The following is a 19,069-nucleotide window of genomic DNA, read 5'->3' as shown; positions in this document are numbered from 1 at the left end:
ATATTTATTATTTTTTTTTGCGGTACACGGGCCTCTCCCGTTGCAGAGTACAGGCTCCGGAGATACAGGCTCAGCAGCCATGGCTCACGGGCCCAGCTGCTCCACGGCATGTGGGATCTTCCCGGACCAGGGCATGAACCCGTTTCCCCTGCATCGGCAGGCAGACTCTCAACCACTGCACCACCAGGGAAGCTCTCACTTTTTAAGAAACTACCAAGCTGTGTTCCAAAGTGGTTGTACCATTTTGCATTCCCACCAGCAGGGTAGTTGAGTTCTAGCTCCTCCAAGTCCTTGCTAACACTTGGTATTGTCAGTCTTGTTTAATTTTAGCCACTCAAACACATATGTAGTGGTATCTCATAGTGGTTTTAATTTGTATTTCCTTCATGACTAATGATGTTAAGCATCTTTTCCTGTGCTTATTTACCATCTACAGGTACACCTCAGACATACTGCAGGTTCTGTTCCAGGCCACCACAATAAAGGGAATCCCGTGAATTTTTTGGTTTTCCAGTGCATATGAAAGTTATGTTTACACTATACCATAGTCTATTAAGTGTGTGATAGCATTATGTCTTTAATAAATATACATACCTTAATTAAAAAATACCTTATTGTTAAATAAAATTGCTAACCATCATCTGATCCTTCAGTGAGTTGTATCTTTTTCCTGGTTGAGCGTTTGAAATATTGTGAGAACTGCCAAAATGTGACAGATACACACAAAGGGAGCGAATGTTGTTGGGAAAATGGCACCAACAGACGGGCTTGACACTGTTGCCACAAACCTTCAATCTGTAAACACAATCTGCGAAGTGCAGTAAAGCAAAGCACAATAAAGTGAGTTCTTTGGTAAAGTGTGGATTCAAATCTTTTGCTTTGGGACTTCCCTGGTGGCACAGTGGTTAAAATCCGCCTGCCAACACAGGGGACACAGGTTCAAGCCCTGGTCCGGGAAGATCCCACATGCTGCGGAGCAACTAAGCCCGTGTGCCACAACTACTGAGCCTGTGCTCTAGAGCCCGCGAGCCACAACTACTGAGCCTGCGTGCCACAACTATTGAAGCCCGTGTGCCTAGAGCCCATGCTCCGCAACAAGAGAAGTTACTGCATTGAGAAGCCTGCGGACCGCAGCCCCCCCGCCCCGCCCCGACGCAACTACAGAAAGCCGTGCAACAACAAAGATCCAATGTAGCCAAAAATAAATTTAAAAAAACATCTTTTGCTTTTAAAAAATAGGTTTTTTTTCAGCTTTATTGAGATATAATTGACATAAAACATGTAAGTTTAAGGTATACAGTGTGATGATTTGATTCACATATATACTGTGAAATGATTACAACTAGTTGACACTTCCATCACCACACAAGTTGTTTCTTTTCTTTTTTAAAAAATTATTTTATTTATTTATTTTTGGCTGTGTTGGGTCTTCGTTGCTGCGTGCGGGCTTTCTCTAGTTGCAGCGTGTGTGGGCTTTTCATTGCGGTGGCTTCTCTTGTTGCAGAGCACAGGCTCCAGGTGTGCGGGTTTCAGTAGGTATGGCACCCGGGCTCAGTAGTTGTGGCTCGGGGGCTCTAGCGCACAGGTTCAGTAGCTGTTGCTACACAGGCTTAGTTGCTCTGCGGCATGTGGGATCTTCCCAGACCAGGGCTTGAACCTGTGTCCCCTGCATTGGCAGGCGGATTCTTAACCACTGTGCCACCAGGGAAGCCCAGGAGTTGTTTATTATTGTTGAGTTTTGGGACCCTGGATAAAAGTCCTTTACCAGATATGTGATTTGTACATAACTACTTTGCTTTTATTTCTAATCTGTAGCTAACTCACAAATTCCAATACCCATCCCCCCACCTTGTTCAAATTACTTTTAACTGGGAGTTGTAAATAAACATGGTTTTCCAGAGGAAAAAAGTTATGAAAAGTACTTGGTGCATCATGTGTGCTCACTCCATCGTAGATATTATTATTCCTAATTCGGGCAATGGAATCATCTACAGGGCTCTCCAAAGGCTGGATGCAGGGTGGAGGGGGGTTGGTTGTGGTGAACAGCCATGGATTTGCTCCCTCTAGGCTCAGCTAGCTGCATGATGCTACCTCCTGATCTTGCCAGGGGCCTGGGGTTTCTCAACTATCAGATTAGAGTTAAAAGATAGAAAATGCCAGGGATTAGTAAGTAGGGGTCAAAACCTTTTTTTTTTTTTTTTTTTGGCTGCACTCTGCGGCATGCAGGATCTTACTTCCCCAACCAGGGATCAAACCATTGTCCCCAGCAGTGGAAGGGCAGAGTCTTAACCACTGGACCACCAGGGAAATCCTGAAACTTCTTGCTCTTTATGTTCTGACACCAATTCTCTGATACCAACCGTCCTACAATTCAATTCTTTAAAAAAATTTTTTTAATTTATTTTTGGCTGCGTCAGGTCTTAGTTTTGGCTGGGGGCTCAGTAGTTGCAGTGCGTGGGCTTAGTTGTCCTGCTGCACGTGGAGATCTTAGTTCCCTGACCAGGGATCGAACCCAGGTCCCCTGCAGTGGAAGGCGGATTCTTAACCACTGGACCACCAGGGAAGTCCCCTGCAATTCACTTCTGACATGAATTACCTGAGTTGGGGAAGACCCCACAAGTTAAGGAGTTCAATCACAAGTCCCGGGTCACCAGGCTACCCACATCTCTGTCCAACTTGGCTACAAATTCGGGGGTTCCCACAGCCCCCTTCAGGTTCAATGATTTGCTAGAATGACACACAGAACTCAGGAAAGTGCAATAATTATGATTACCAATTTATTTTAAAGGCTACTTTTAAATGAACAGCTAAATGAAGACATGCGTTGGGTGGCAAGGTCTGGAAGAGTCCTGAGCCCAGAAGCTTCACCCTGACCCGTGGAGTCAGGATGCATCACCCTCCTGTTACATTAATATGTTCACCAACCTGGTGGATTAACTGCTTTCCAAGGCTGCCTACTAATCCCAGTTATGGGTGATCTAGTTTATTCAGCCATTCACATATTGATGGTAATTTACTTCGTTTCCAGGTTTTTGCCATTACAAACAAGGCTGCAGTAAATGCAGTAGAAGACTTTGAACTCATTACATTATATAATCACATGCCTTGCTTTGGGGCAGATTCCCAGGACTTGGACTGCTACATTGAAAGATTTTTTAAATTTTTCCTGCAAGGGGTACAATTTTAACAGGTAACAGAATGCTTTCCAAAAAAGAATTCATAGTAGGTGTTAGCACCTTTTTTTTTTCTATTTGATTGTTATTTAAAGATTTCTTATTATCACCTTAATTTGCACTCCCCTGCTTGGGCTGTTAGTACCTTTCATGTTTTTTTGGCTGTTTGGATTTGCTCTTCTGAGACTTGCCTATTCAGTGTTTGCTCATTTTCTCTTGTTTTTGTCTTTTTTCTAATTAGTTTTCAAGACTTCTTTGCATATTATAGATATTAGCTCTTTATCATATGTATGGCAAGTATATTTTCCTAATGTATTATTGTCTGTTGACTTCTATCATAGGTTTCTTTGGTAATCAAGTATATTTTTTCTTTATATTTTGAGTTTCCTGTCTTCATAAAGTCTCTACCCCTAGATGACCCTGATAATCTCCTAAGTTGTATCCTGTTTTTTTTTTTTTTTTTTTTTTTTCGGTACGCGGGCCTCTCACTGTTGTGGCCTCTCCCGCTGCGGAGCACAGGCTCCGGACACGCAGGCTCAGCTGCCATAGCTCACGGGTCTATCTGCTCCGCGGCATGTGGGATCTTCCCGGACCGGGGCACGAACCCACGTCCGCTGCATCGGCAGGCGGACTCTCAACCACTGCGCCACCAGGGAAGCCCTATCGTGTCTGTTTTATTGTTTAGATTTAGGACTCTATACCATTTACTAGCTAAATCTTTTCCTTACTGAATTGAAATACCACCTTTTTGGCAGGTATTGTAGGGAATCAATTTCCAGACTCTATTCTGTTGCACTAATCTGTTTTTCCTACAACAATAACACATTGTTTCATTACTGTCTTTTATACTGTGTATTATCTGGAAAGGAAAGCTAAGCCTCAATCTCGTTTACAAGTTTCCCCACTATTTTCAGTTATTTTATATGACTTAAAGATGATTTAATCAGCCCCAACCTCGTTGGGATTCTAATCAAAATGCACTATATATGTAAACTAATTTTGGAATTGACAACTTCATATTGCTTTCCACGTAAGATATATGTACCTCCATCGGCTCAGATATCATTCTTAATCCGTCAACAAGACTATTTCATAGCTTTTGTTTTTTCCACTTTAATTTTTTTCAAAAGCAGGAAGTCCCCTTTTACCTGAGTTGTCAACGAATCTGGTTTACCCGCCCGCGCCAGCCCCTCCCCCGTCCCTCGGTTCCGGGTTACCAACGGAATCGAGGACTGACGTCACCAAGAGCTTCCGCGTCGGACCCGAGGACCGAAGCTGAAGCCAGGTGCTGGGGGCGGGTTTTGCGCCAACTACGCATGCGCACTGCTGCTCCGTTCCCCGCGACCCTAAATCTCCTTCGCCCGGACTTCTGCGCTGCGACCTCGCGCTTAAACCCAGCGAAACTACTCCCCGGGGGAAGGGAGTAGACTAAAGAATCGAACCAGCGACAGCCAATCCCATGACACTACGACGCAACCGAGTTTGATTGACTCCATCAACTCCAGCCAATGGGAGAGCTCTTGGCCCCAAACGTCACAGAGTTTGCCCCACCCTATCCCCTCCCTTCTGGACTCCGAGCTCAGTTCGCGCAGTAACAAATGAAGTGCGCGCTGCGACACCTCCCAGCTCTCCAGGCTCAGCCGCCATTTCCTCGCCTGGCCTAACGGTCCGGCCAATCCCAGCGCGCATCGAGAAGGGCTAAGGCTCCGCCAATCGGAGGCCGCCGATTTCGACCCCTTGCCTCGCCCCGGCCCAATCCAGGCTCCGGCCCCGTCGCCCCCGACCCGCCCCCGCGGCGCCCTCTCTCCTCCCTCTTTGTGCGTCTCGCGCCGCCGCCGCCGCCCGCCGCGTGAGAGGACGGGCTCCGCGCGCTCCGCGGCAGCACAGTCAGGTCCCCTCCCCCCAGAAGATTCGCGAAGGAGAAACCGCCGCCGAAGAGGAGCCGCCGGTGCCGGTCCCTGGGGGGCGCCATGGCGACCGGAGCGAACGCCACGCCGCTGGGTAAGCTGGGCCTCCCTGGCCCCAAAGGGGGCTTTGAGCCGGGGCCACCGCCTGCCCCCGGGCCTGGGACGGGGCTGCTGGTGTCCGGGCCGCCGCCGCCCCCGCCCGTGGGCTCGGTGGGGGCCCTGACCGCGGCCTTCCCCTTCGCGGCGCTGCCGCCGCCGCCCCCGCCGCCCCCGCCGCCGCCCCCCCCGCCTCCCCAGCAGCCGCCGCCGCCCTCCCCGGGCTCCTCGTACCCGTCGCCGCAGCCGCCCCCTCCGCCGCCGCTCTACCAGCGCGTGTCGCCACCGCAGCCGCCGCGTCAGGACCAGCAGCCGGGCCCGGCCGGTGGCGGAGGAGGTGAGTCGGGCCGAGAGAGCGCGACAGGCGCTGCGCGGATGGGCCCGGCCGGCTGAGGGGCGCGCGGCGGCGGCGACGGCGGCTGCACGCGGCTGGGGCGCGCGCGCACGGGGAGACCCGGGCGGAGGCGCCACGGGGCGCGCGGCCGAGTTCTCGGGCCTCGAGTGCGCACGCGCGTTAGGGGTGGGGGCCTGGCGGGAGGAAGTTTGTTGCGCGCAGGCGCAGTGTGGCGGCCGGGCTTCGCGGCCAGCCTGAAAGCCTAGGTGGGGGGGGGGACTCTCTGTTGCTCTCCATTCTGGTGTAGGGGAGAGGTGTGGAGGGGGTCGAGTGAGTGAATGGGGTGTTGGGTGTGCAAGTCTGGAGGGTGTGAAAGGGTCAGTTGATGACGTGGAGCGTCCTTTTCCTGGTTGTAGAAGAGTCCTAAAAGGAGAAAAGTACCCAGAGTAGCTCTTCGACTGCTACAGTAAGGCAGGGTTTTCACTACAGAGAACCAAAGAGGTTGAAAGTCTTAAGAGGATGGTTGGGTCTGATTTTTTTGTGGCTGTTTTTGGGGGAGGAAATTCTGTACGTTTTCTAATCTCCCTTTGTCTACCTAAGAAATGTGACATGCCTTCTCCTCTTGAGGCGTTCCCCCTAGGTCTGGCCCCTGAGAAGAACACTTTTGTGTACTGAATGCTAGGGAGTTTCTGCCTGTGTACTGGAGAAGGAGGATTTGGCTGTTTCTGTATAGCTTGTTCTTTGTTGAACTTTTGATGCATCTTTTAGACACTAAATGTCCAACTGGCCGGGAAAATTGAATGCTGATTTCTGAGAAATTTCTGAGAAAAAAGTGATCTTGTGGAAGAATCCAGTTTTTTCAGTTAGTAACTATAGGTTTAGTTGTGTTTTGGCCCCCTTAGACAGGTGGCTGATGGGGAGGTGGGAGGAGCCAGCAGGTCCCAATATTGCTTTACAGGCTTGTCTGAGTGTTTAGTCTACTCTTATTTTCTCTGGGGCTGTTAAGGTGTTTATGGACAACCACGTAGTATATTATCTTCTCAATATTTTATTTTACTACTTGAAACTTTAGGCATTGAGATTTGTTACCTTGTTTACGTACTTCACAGAATTTCTGTGGGCAAAAATTATAAATGTGAAATGTTAACTTTTCAGACCCAGGTCCAGGTCCCCTTCTAGTGGCCATGTCTCTTGACTTCTCAGGTTTGTCTTCCATTCTTTGCCATTTCCATTTTAGGTCAAGCTCTCAGTTTCACAGTCTGCGGAGGTTGTGTGTAATAATCATAAGCATCCTAAACTTCTGTTGGCACTTTCTCTGCTAGTTTATATTTGCATCTGATGAACTTTATTTCTTTTAGACTTTCCCAGTAAGAAGCGGAAGAGGAGCCGCTGGAACCAAGACACAATGGAACAGAAGACGGTGATTCCAGGAATGCCTACAGTTATCCCCCCTGGACTTACTCGGGAACAAGAAAGAGCTTATATAGGTAAATACATGTTCTGCACCCAAATGCATTTTCGGATTGTTACTATTCTGAGCAACATTTTATCTGTTGAAAGTTTGGGACTTTAAAGTTTTCTCTTTTTTGAGAGGAGGTATGGTCAGGTGTACTTGCGACTTTGGTATAATCTATCAGTTTTTGCTCTGTGAGTCCTGCATTTGTAGCTCCTTGTTTTGGTCTGTTGGTAACAGCAGTGTTCTCCATGAGTGCCAGGAGGGTAGAGGGGCCCACTTAGGAGTGAGAATAGTCCCCAGTCCAGCACCCCACCCCACCCTTTTCAGCTGCTGTTCATTGCCAGTTGATGAGGTGAGTGTTTTATGCCTCTCTGGACACGGCCCCACTGGAGAACACTGCAGGTATTGTAAACCAAGTACCTTTTTCACAGCATGGGCTTTCACCATAATTTCATATTCCTCCCTTCCCTAAAATGTGGTCTTTTATTTTTTTATAGGTACTTCCTAAAAGGGAAAAAAAAAGCTCAGTTTAATCAAAAAGTGGTTCTGAAAGTGTGTTTACAGTGCACCCCTTTTTTACCATTTTGTTGAATTTAACCTTTCCTTTAGCATCTTTTCTGGTTTGGTCTTTTGTGGAGAGCTGTCTTGAAATGAGGGCTCTTGGGTTTACTACTAAAGAACTCTGCAGGGAAAGGGATACTGCTTGGTTATGGAATAATGAGGTGGTTAGGATAAAATATCTTAACTGTTGAGAAATTTTGAGAAGTAAGAATGTCCACAGTAGAAATGAAATTAACCTCAAAATTACCTTTTTTTAAAATACAAGGTTATTAATGCAAGTTTTACCTTTATTTATGTACCTGTGCAGGTGTCTCAAAAAAGTTCACTTGATAAACATTTCTTACTAACCAAGTAAACATCCCCTTTGGAGTAAATTAGGGCAGACGCCTCCTAGACCCGTGAGGTTGTGGCCTTCACGAATAAAAAAAACTTCAAGGCCGTTGTTTTTGAGGATCTTAATCTCTTGTGTTTCTAGATTGCTGAGAATTTTGAGGTGTTGGAATTGTCTGTCTCTTTTTTACAATACTAATAATTCTCTCCCCACTGTTCAACCTACTCCCACCCATCCCTTTATGTCTCATATTTGACTGGTCTGGGTCTTGATAACCTTATGAAAATGTTCCTAGTGGAGTGATATCCCAAGGACACAAGCAGATGTAGAAAATGGGAAAAACAAAGTCATTCTTTACATCTCCCGCTCTCTTCCCTTGGAGGGAGTTAATGCTCTGGGCCCTAAGGGCTGTTTATAGCTATAATCAAAGTAGAGAGAATGAGAGCTTAGGTTACTGTAGGTCTCTGCTCCAAGGAAGATAGCAGCCTTTTGATTTAAGTGCCAACAATTTCCTCAGATCAGATCCCACACCCCTACAGTCCAGTTAAGATGACTGCCTATCTCCATGAAGGTGACTTTCATCTTGAGCTGTTGAGCTAATACTTGACTGCCAAGTCAGAACATTTCTGGCATAAAAGAGCTTAGGGGCCCATGTGTGTCTTATTGCATTTCTGTCTTTCATGGTACATACTGCCTTGTACAGAATGCCCCCAATATCTTCTCTTGATATTAATGTGGATTTTCATTTCTTCAGAGTTTGAGTGGCTGTGTGATATATCCCTGTAGGATGTATTTAAAATTAGAAGGGTGTCTGGGGTTAGACATGCATTAATTCTTGGAGCAAACTCAACTTTAACCCAACCCAGTAAAACTTGCCCTTATTTAGAAGTATCTGTTTACAACACTCAGATGCTACAAAGGTAAGAAACAGGTGGTCTTCAGCATGCCGAAGAAAGTGGTTTGGCTATGCAGTGCCATTATCTTGAGAAATCATCCGGGTAATATTTCCCTGGAATCACTGAACTTTTGTGAAACCCTCATCTCTCTTTTTCACATACAGCCTCATTTGTCAAGGTCTGAGGGCCACACATACTGTCCTTGACCCACACTTTTCATCCTCTGCACCCCTACTTTTACTCCCTGCATAAGGAGCAAGTCTAAAAACAGACTTCTTGCATCTTAACGGTTACTGGTTTATTAAGGTATATGGATTGTCATAAAATTTGAATAAGAAACAACAGGTATTGGAAGATCCTTTGGATCTGGTTTTACACAAAGAGTTATGTACAAACTTATATGAGATTGTTGAATTGGTTATTAAATGTCTTATTTAAGGAATTTTAAGCCTGGTATCAATGAAAATGATCTTTGCTTAACTGGTGTTTTTCCTTGTCCCATGTTAATTGAGTCTCATTTTGGGTTATGTTTAATATTTAATGAAGGAAAAATAAACTCTAAGAGTCTTGCACTCAAGAATGTAATTTGGTGGGAACAGGATACTGGTGATAACGTGGTTTAGTTCCGGGTACCAATTGTATAGCAAGCCTTGGTGGGGACGGAGAGGTGAGACACCTCCTAATAATTGCTTTGATGTTAGCCTTAGCGAACAGTCTATACTGCTAACCCCTCTTCCAACAAATTGTTTGCTTCCTTAAGTGATAACCATTTTGAAGTGAAAGATACTTATAGATGTAAATGGACTCCTGCCAATAGGTGGTTGGGGTTTTTGCCTCAATGTGTTCACTGATCAGTCGTCCCTTTCAAAGTCTCCGAGTTCTTCATGCTTGTTGTTGAGATTTGAGATGTTTTTTGGTAACATTGTCTTTTTTCCATCCTTTTTTTTTCTTTCCTAACCTGGTTTCTTCCAGTGCAACTGCAGATAGAAGACCTGACTCGTAAACTGCGCACAGGAGACCTGGGCATCCCCCCTAACCCTGAGGACAGGTTGGGAAACAGTTTTAACCAGCTGACAGTAACGCTTTTACCTTTTTCTCAATACGTTTTACTGGTGGCAACATGTTGTGTCAGTTCAATAAAATCCTAGTAAGAAGACTGGTACTGTGACCATTCTGGGAACTAGAGTGTAAATTAGCAGTATATATGGTCAGTCATCAGTTAGAAAATCGGAATGAAATTTAATTACTAGCAGAATCGAAAGTTACAGGAAAACGGACAACCGGTTTTCATTTGGTAAGCCTGTAGATTTTTAACCTGATTTACCCACCGGTAGGGACAGTGAGGTGGCCCGTTAACCAGCTGTTTCAGTACCTGCTTTGGCTGACAGCCCACGTGTAAAGTTTTCCTCACAGGTACTACACAATGTAGGGAATAAGAATATTTTTGAACATCACTGAATCTGAGAAGGCCAGAAATTCATTCTGGTTAGCTCATTGCTGCAGTCTCTTGCTCATGGTTTTGACATGGTTTTAAAGTAGACAAGATTCTAACCAACTTCCTTCACTGCCAGTTAATTTTCAGCCTTGGCCATTGCCTGGGGGTGTTGTGAGGGGCCAGAATATTCTCACCTGTTTTGGGAAGGCAAGCAACCAACCCTAAATTACTTTTTTTTTTTTAAGGGAGTGTGGTCTTCAAACAGCTGTGGTCTTGTCATTTCAGTTTATGATTTCTCTCACCTCTGAAAAGTAAAAAGTCTGAGGGAAATGAACTTTTTAAACAGGAATTTTATTGGCAGGTTAATATTTGAGCAGCTAAAATCTGGTCCATTTAATAGAAGGGCAGTATGCCTCCCTCTCAGTGAAGTTTCTCTTAGTGCATGCAGCATAGTTCAAAACACTTTGCTTTAAAAAAGTAGTGTTTTGGGTTTTGTTATCCATTTTAACAACTTGTTAAATCAGGAAGATGATGTAATGGTTTTAGAAGCCACTCACTTAAGCATCTTTCTGCTGCCCTTTGTCAGGAAACAAATTAACTTATTTCTCCATATTGACGCTTTTAATTTTATTTAATTAAATTTATTATTTTTTCACCAGTAGATTTTGGTTGGAGGGTTGTATTATGTTTTATATTTTGACTTTTTTTTTTAAAGATTTGAATTATAGGTTGTAGACCACAACTGTTAGTGCCTTTTTGGCCTTTTTCCCTTTAATAACATGTCTACAGGTTACCAGGCAATTCCTCAAAAAGTTGAATTTTTAACAAACCTTTGCTTCCTGGAGAATTTGGATTAGAAACTAGATGTTCTATAATACAATGCCTATTCAAAGCGAAGAAGTTGGGCCAATCTGACCTCTAGAATATTGGCTTTTGCCTTTCACTTCCACAATTTGGAAAGAGGTTCACTGTTGCGGGGCTTTTAAATGACCAATTTGGTGCTGGTAAAACTGGTGATTAGCCAGAAATGCTTAATCTAGACAGCTATGAATGAGGTGGGAATTAGAAACGTCAAACATGTTAGAAATAAAAACAGAGCAGAGTTTTTTTTTCTCCCTTGTATTCAGTTTGAAAGAGGCCTTAATTAATGCCTTATGGTTTTGCTTTGAAAGAACCCAGGTTGGAGGGAAATGATATGAGTTTCTTACTAAGATGATTTCTTAAGAAGGTGTATTCTCAGTATGAAGCCACTTTATGCCATTTTGATTTTGCTCAAGTTGCACAGTTAAAAATGCTTTAAAATCTCTTCTAGACTTAAATGTGTAAGATGATAGTCTAATAAGCTGGGGTATGTTTGTTTTTGTTCACTATTATTGGATTGTGCTAACAGTTTATACAAATGCTAGAAACGGAGGTGTCATTTAGCCGTCATTAGCCATGAACAAACCTGACCTTTTATTCCATCGTGTGTGTAACGTGGTATGACATGGTTCCCTTTAGGCTGAAGACAGTGGGAGCAGCCGAGTTCAGTCCTTGCTCTCCAACTAGGCAAGGTTCTCTCAACTAAATCAAGGGTATAGGAGTCTTTGACTACTTTCAGGATGTTTTTAAAATAACCTGATCCACATGGTCTCTTCCCTTCTTGCAGCTGCTACTAAATTTTCATTCAGAATATCAAGCTATGGTCCTTTTTGTAATCTTAACTCAGAATTCTAGGAGTGTAACTTTTCTTTTTTTTTTTTAATTACCGCAAAATCCAGCTGTGGTAAACTGACCATTTTATCATTACTATTTTTTACTTGTAGCAACAGCATTTTACTCCTTAAAAAAAGAGAGAGAGAAAATCTGCTTTCTGGACTTGTAAACTCTGGTGGAGAATCATAGGTTTTCCCCTTGCTGTTTGCAGGTTCAGACCCTAGACAAGTACTTGACCAAATCTGCATTTGCAGCCTCTCACAGAAGCTGCTTTAGCAATTTAACCGTTTTCTCTACCCAGACTCCCCAACCTCGAACAGCCAGAAAACAGGTTGACCTCCTGGGCCTTGGACACAGCCAGCCAGGCCATTGAAGGAAAAGCAGAGACGAAGCCTTGAACCATCTCTCTCCATTGTGGGGGCCAAGTAGCTGCAGTAGCCTTGAGTCCCAGTTGCATTGGGTTAAAGAGCTCAGACTTACTATGTGGTAGGGGTGTAGACTCTCTTCCTGATAGGACATGAGCTCTGCAAGAGTTAACGTTTTACCTAAACTTGGGGTTTCCGTGGTTCATAAAGTTGTAATGTTATTTTTTTTTCAAATGAAAGCAAATTCATATCTGGCAAGAAGACTCCAGAGGATGATACTGTCCTTGCCATTTACAATCTAGAGATTTTCCCCCAGAAGGACAGACTTTTTTTCCCTCTTACTTTTAGAAGCAAAACTACTTTTTTCTTTCTCACACACACCCCAGTCCCCTTAATGCTAAGCCAGCTTCCACCTCCTCATTCCACACGATCGTGAATAGCACACGTTATGGTCGGTTCCTCCGAAGAGTGTTGAGTTAGGGTCTGAGAGGCAGAGGGGCTGGGGAAGACTTATTTTAGCCCGTGTGGGAATGAGAGAAAAGTGAAGGCAGAACAGTGATGGTGGTCTGTTTCCCACAGGTCCCCTTCCCCTGAGCCCATCTACAATAGCGAGGGGAAGCGGCTTAACACTCGCGAGTTCCGCACCCGCAAAAAGCTTGAAGAGGAGCGGCATAACCTCATCACGGAAATGGTTGCCCTCAACCCTGATTTCAAGCCACCTGCAGATTACAAGTAAGTGGGGGCCAGGTGATCTGGGACAAGGACACCTGCGGATTAGGTGTGGTCTGGTAGAGCAATTTTGGTACTAATCTCTTATTCCTTACCCCCAGTCACCTGTAATTAACAAGTGGTGTCGGGTTAGTTCTAGAAGAGCTGTCGATTTGTGTCATCTTGGAAGTGTGCAGAGTCTATGAGTCTTTTCTTTCTTAGACCTCCAGCAACACGTGTGAGCGATAAAGTAATGATTCCACAAGATGAGTATCCAGAAATCAACTTTGTGGGGCTGCTGATTGGGCCCAGGTGAGTAACTACTATCCTGTGGAATATAGAATTCCTAAGGACCTGGGAGATGTGTCTGTCTTGTGCCTGTTTGGGTGCCACTGGTGGCTTATCTTCCTGTTTTTGGTAGGATGTTCACTTTGGCTGAGTGCATGCCTTTTTGTGAGAAAATCTATTTTAACTTCCCCATTTCACCGCAGGGAAGTCAGATCTTGAGGATTGCTGTGTCTGTGACCTTAACTTAGAGATCATGGAGCTCTTGGTGGGAAAATCCCATTCTCTGCACTCATGGTTTCCTTCCAGTGCCCAGCGAGCCACTCTGGCGTGTGAATTTGTGTGTCAGGTATGACAATGGTCTTTTCTGCCTTTGACAGAGGGAACACCTTGAAGAACATAGAGAAGGAGTGTAATGCCAAGATCATGATCCGGGGGAAAGGCTCTGTGAAAGAAGGGAAAGTCGGGCGCAAAGATGGCCAGATGCTGCCAGGAGAAGATGAGCCGCTTCATGCCCTGGTTACTGCCAATACCATGGAGAATGTGAAGAAAGCAGTAGAACAGGTGAGGGAGCCAGAAAGGAAGCCTCTAGCCAGAATTCTAGGTGGTGTCCCAGGACTTACATAACTGTGCCCGTTGCATCTCCACCAGATAAGAAACATTCTGAAGCAGGGTATCGAGACTCCTGAGGACCAGAACGATCTACGGAAGATGCAGCTTCGAGAGTTGGCTCGTTTGAATGGGACCCTTCGGGAAGATGATAACAGGTGTGTATGTGATTAGTTTAGAGGGGAGTGCACAGAGACCTGAAGAACCTATGGAAGAAGGGTGATTGGCCATAGCCCTTCAGGTGACTTTTTTCTGTCAACAGGATCTTAAGACCCTGGCAGAGCTCGGAGACCCGCAGCATTACCAATACCACAGTGTGTACCAAGTGTGGAGGGGCTGGCCACATTGCTTCCGATTGCAAATTCCAAAGGTGAGGGTTTCCTGGTAGCCCGTGATATACAAGACAGTTCCTGTTAACCTGCAGACTCAAGAGAAGCTTTCTTTCTGTGAATGTGGTCTGTAATGGTGTGATCGAAAACCCAGAATGATTAGAAACAGCTGATGCAAAACATCCCTATTTTATTGCTTATCTTGAGCCCAGGGAAACTGGAAAACTTTCCTTCTGGGTATAGGTGTTTTCACAGTGGCTTAATGTTAACTGCCATTTGTTGCTTAAGGTGGGTATAAGAAGACAGCAATCCTGTGCAGTTCCGACCAGTTGCGAACCAGCATTTGATAGCAATGTTTTTCTACTTTGGGTGGCAAATATAAAAAGCTTTGTTAAGGAAGTTCTGGCAGTTGCTCCGGTCTTGGCATAGATGTTCCTTCCCTCAGACCTGGAATGTAGAAATTGATGAAACTTGCTATTGTAGAAAAACCTGTGCTTTCCTGGCTGGCGTGGTTGGCTCTGGTCTGGTGCTTCCTCTCTCCTCTGTGCTTGCCCTAAGGGTCTCTGCTGTGGCAGAGGTACATGTAATCCCAGTGGCAGAGCTGGGCATGGAACTGAAAAGCTGATGAGACTATTTTGAGGAAGGGGTTAGAAAGGGTGACTGAATTCCTCAGAACTTTCTCTGTGTAAATTTCTCAGAGTAAAGGTTTCTATCTTAAGGAGGGTTTTTTCCTTTTCTGTTTTTGTGTCCCCCACCCCACCTTCAGGCCTGGTGACCCCCAGTCAGCTCAGGATAAAGCGCGGATGGATAAAGAATACTTGTCCCTCATGGCCGAACTGGGGGAGGCACCTGTGCCCGCATCTGTGGGCTCCACCTCTGGGCCTGCCACCACACCCCTGGCCAGTGCACCTCGGCCCGCTGCTCCCGCCAGCAATCCACCTCCACCGGTGAGCTTCAAGGGCTGGTTCTTACAGCCTGGCCCCCCTTGTCTTCTGAAGAGACTGGGGGAACGTGGCCAGGTGCTTTGGGTAGAACAGGTGGACATGGGCGGCAACATTGTTCTTTCGGGACGTCAGGAATGTTTGGGGACCTCTCAGTTTGGGGAAGATCTTGTCCTTGTGTCCTGGTCCTGTGGCATAGCCGAAAGAACAGTGTTGCCACCAGGGGGAGCAGGCAGGGACGCTGGCGGGAAATGCTCTCACGTAGTCTCTCATGTCCACTACCCAGAGCCGCCCACCCTGGATGAATTCTGGCCCGTCAGAGAGTCGGCCCTACCATGGCATGCACGGAGGTGGCCCTGGTGGGCCCGGAGGTGGCCCGCACAGCTTCCCACACCCGTTACCCAGCCTGACGGGCGGGCACGGTGGACATCCCATGCAGCACAACCCGAATGGACCCCCTCCTCCTTGGATGCAGCCGCCGCCACCACCGATGAACCAGGGCCCCCACCCACCTGGGCACCATGGCCCTCCTCCAATGGGTAAGTAAGTGTCAGACCAGAAACCTTGGGGCTTTGGGATAAGCAAGGGTTTGTATCGTCACTGCACACTGGAAGCAGGTCTCAGAGCCGTCGGGTATTGGTACTGAGTCTCTTGCCAAGGCTTGGGCTCCAGGCCAGGAAGAAGGTTCCGTCCTGGTTCAGGGAGGGACTTCTGTGTGGGGTAGGCACAAGCCTGCTGCTTAGAGGCGGAGTCCCAGAACTGCTCTTGTGCGGGTAGTGATTGCAAGCTGTGCGGCTAAGCTGCTGGTGGGGCGGCATCCTCCCTGGCCAGTTCCAATGTCCTGCTAAGTTCCTGCTCTTTCCTTCCATCAAGATCAGTACCTGGGAAGTACGCCTGTGGGCTCTGGGGTCTATCGCCTGCATCAAGGAAAAGGTAATGGAACCTGGCCGTTTGCTCACTTTGGGGTGTCACCTCCCAGGCCTGGGAGTGAGTGGGGGCTCTGTTGCAAATCCCTCTCTTCCACTGAGGCCTCACCCTTGTCTCCACTTGGCTGCAGGTATGATGCCGCCACCACCTATGGGCATGATGCCGCCGCCGCCGCCGCCTCCCAGTGGGCAGCCTCCACCCCCTCCCTCTGGTCCTCTTCCCCCATGGCAGCAGCAGCAGCAGCAGCCTCCACCGCCCCCTCCGCCCAGCAGCAGTATGGCTTCCAGTACCCCTTTGCCATGGCAGCAAAGTGAGTGGAATATTTTGGGCTTGTGGGGGTGGGTGGGATTGCGGGGGAGGGGGCTGAGAGGAATGAGAGACCCTGGCAGACAGGCAGGCAGACACCTTGGGGTGAGACTCTGGTCTCTGCTGCAGGGTAAACAGAAGGGCCTTGTGGCCCCCGGGGGCCTCGGGGAGGAGAGCTGACGTTTGGTGTGGTTGTGTCTGGGGAGAGGTTTGGGGGGGCCTGGAGGGGAGCCGCCATCATAGGTAGGGTGCCAGAAGTCCAGGCTCTGCTGGGTGAGCTGCTGGCTGGCCCAAGCCTACGCGTTAGGCCCGGGTTGGGGTGGTGCATGCCTGCTCTGCAGAGGGATGTGATTGGGGCCTGAGAGACTGCGGGGATGGGATCGGGGGCAGCGGGGAGAGTAGCTGTGGCCTTGAGGTTGAATGTGCCGTTCGGTGGTGGCGGCGGATGGGCGGAGGGATGTCAGAGCCGGTTCTTGTGTCTGGTACCTTCCCCTCAGCCCTTCCAGGGGCATTGGTGACAAAGGGCTTACTCTGTTAAGCCTAGAGACCTTGAGGCTGACCCCAGGGTAGTCCTGCCCACCCCTCCACCCCCATCGCCAGGACAGCCCTGCCCGCCCGCCCCCCACCACCGTACCGCATGCCAAGCCAGGAGCAGGCGTCCCTCGCCCCCCCATCCCAAGGCAGCAGCCGCAGAGAGCCGCGGTGTGCCCCCGCGCGTGTGACCTTGGGCTTCTTTACCACCCCAGATACGACGACTACCACCACGAGCGCTGGCACAGGGTCCATCCCGCCATGGCAACAGCAGCAGGCGGCTGCCGCAGCTTCTCCAGGAGCCCCTCAGATGCAAGGCAACCCCACTATGGTGCCCCTGCCCCCAGGGGTCCAGCCGCCTCTGCCGCCCGGGGCCCCTCCCCCTCCGCCGCCTCCGCCGCCTGGTTCCGCCGGCATGATGTATGCCCCGCCCCCTCCTCCTCCGCCTCCCATGGACCCTTCTAACTTTGTCACCATGATGGGCATGGGGGTGGCGGGCATGCCACCCTTCGGGATGCCTCCAGCTCCCCCACCGCCTCCACCACAGAACTAGACTCGGTTTTTTAAGAAAATATATATTATATATAGAAAGAATTGGTCTCGTTTAAACACACGCCGAACCTCACCATATGGAGCCAGACATTGGGACGCACGCATGTGATTGTGTGCACGCATGTGTGTGTGTGCACGCACCGGGCTGGGCCAAGCGACTGAGGCCTCGCTTAGGAACGGGCAGGTGGTAGTAGGGGCGCCAGCTTGGGCTCTCCTGGCGCCCCGTAGCATCGAGTGTCTTCTTTGTCTTCTTTCTCTCCTCACCCAAATCCCTTTGCCTCTCCCCAAACCGGGCCGCCAGGATCCCTCCCCGCGGCGGCGATGGCCCGAGCCATGAGAGTGAGGACTTTCCGCGCCCATTGGTGACCCTTCCAGGCAGACAGCCTCAGCAGCGCCCCTGGTGGACAGGATGGTTCGGCAAAGCAGCCTGAGTTATTTTTATGGACGGAATCGGAACACGCTGGCTCCATATTGTGAAATTTTTTATTAATTTTTTCTTTTTCCTTTGTTATTTCCTTATCTTTTCCTTTCTTCAGACTCCGTCCAAGGAGATGCTCTCCCCGGTCTTCTGCTGCAATTAGATTCCTTTCCCTTTTTCATTCCTCGTTCTTCTCTTTCTAAGGAGAGAGGAACAAATGGTTCTTAGGCAAAGGCTTTTGGCCACCAATGTCAGGCTAGTGGGGGGTTCCTTTGGTTCTAAGATTTTCAAGGTGCCATAGTCGCCCTGAGATTTTTTTTTCCCCTAATTTTAAGCGTGGGGTTTTGTCTCTGTCACCTTTGTAGACTAGCGGGTTGACCCCCAGGTCCAGGGTCCATTTCCGTCCTGGCATCCCTGCCAGCAGTCGGGGCCACCTATGCTGCCGTGGGCTTGTCTGCCAGCCAGGAGCGCCCTTTCCACGCCCCTGAGCACCTGAGCTGCCTCAGATTCCATTTGTTCCTCTCTTTCCTGCAAGGTTTCCTTTTCAAATTTATTTTAGTCCCAAATGTCAGTGTTTTGCAGTGTCTAGGGGTTTGAGCCCTTTGTTTTCCATTCTGCTTCTTTTTTTTCCTCCTTCCTCTTAATGGTGTGATTATGTTGATAATAATGTATAATGCGTGTTCTCTTCACTGGTTTATCTGCAGAAATTTCTCTGGGCTTTTTTTTTTTTTTTTTTTTTTTTTTTTTTTTTTTTTTTTGGTGTATGATTCAACACTGCGTTAAAGGGGGATGTTCCATTGAATAAAAGAGCAGTGTGGTTTTCTGGGTCTGTTTATTTCCTTTTCTTTTAAATCCCCTCTGCCACCATCAGCACCAGCACCAGTTACCTTACCTGCGTTCAGCTCCTGGCCGTACTTGTCCTTTTCTTCCTGGAGAGCCTCTGGGACCTTCATTAAGGAAGCCCCCATCTACCTCCCTGTGTAGTTTCGCTGAGGGAAGCTGGTGTGTGGGCGGCCCCACCTCCTCCCTCTGCCTTAGTAGTTAATGGCTGAGAACCTGGTGACCCCCTCCCTGGTCTCTCTTTTCGAAGGCCTTTCCCTGGGGCTTGGACCTCCCCATGCGATGAGCTCCAGTTGTGATTTGTACTTGGAAGCTGCCACCTGACTGTGGGGTCCTGGGCCTAGGGAGGCATCGGCACTAAAGGTCAAGCCAAC

At 47.9% G+C, this 19,069-nt stretch overlaps 1 protein-coding gene across 13 annotated transcripts; it reads left to right on the top strand.

Moving 5' to 3' along the window:
- The first annotated feature begins 4,758 nt into the window (after nt 1–4,758).
- SF1 (splicing factor 1) lies at nt 4,759–18,676 on the top strand. 13 transcript variants are annotated; one of them, XM_033860953.2, is made up of 14 exons: nt 4,759–5,513; nt 6,869–6,997; nt 9,727–9,802; nt 12,829–12,981; nt 13,180–13,269; nt 13,623–13,806; nt 13,894–14,009; nt 14,114–14,221; nt 14,947–15,127; nt 15,387–15,660; nt 15,995–16,054; nt 16,179–16,358; nt 17,101–17,305; nt 17,739–18,676. In XM_033860953.2, exons 1-14 carry the CDS (start codon nt 5,144–5,146, stop codon nt 17,866–17,868), a joined length of 2,256 nt encoding a protein of 751 aa, XP_033716844.1. In that variant the 5' UTR covers nt 4,759–5,143; the 3' UTR covers nt 17,869–18,676. The 13 variants fall into 13 exon arrangements, with proteins under 13 accessions (XP_033716844.1, XP_033716845.1, XP_033716843.1 ...); XM_033860956.2 differs by having other exon boundaries at nt 4,762–5,174; XM_033860959.2 differs by having other exon boundaries at nt 4,762–5,174; nt 15,387–15,664.
- The last annotated feature ends 393 nt before the right edge of the window (nt 18,677–19,069 follow it).

This window comes from Tursiops truncatus, chromosome 8 (assembly GCF_011762595.2).
Source record: "Tursiops truncatus isolate mTurTru1 chromosome 8, mTurTru1.mat.Y, whole genome shotgun sequence".
Taxonomy (NCBI): domain Eukaryota; kingdom Metazoa; phylum Chordata; class Mammalia; order Artiodactyla; family Delphinidae; genus Tursiops; species Tursiops truncatus.
This window is presented reverse-complemented; position numbering and strand designations above follow the sequence as displayed.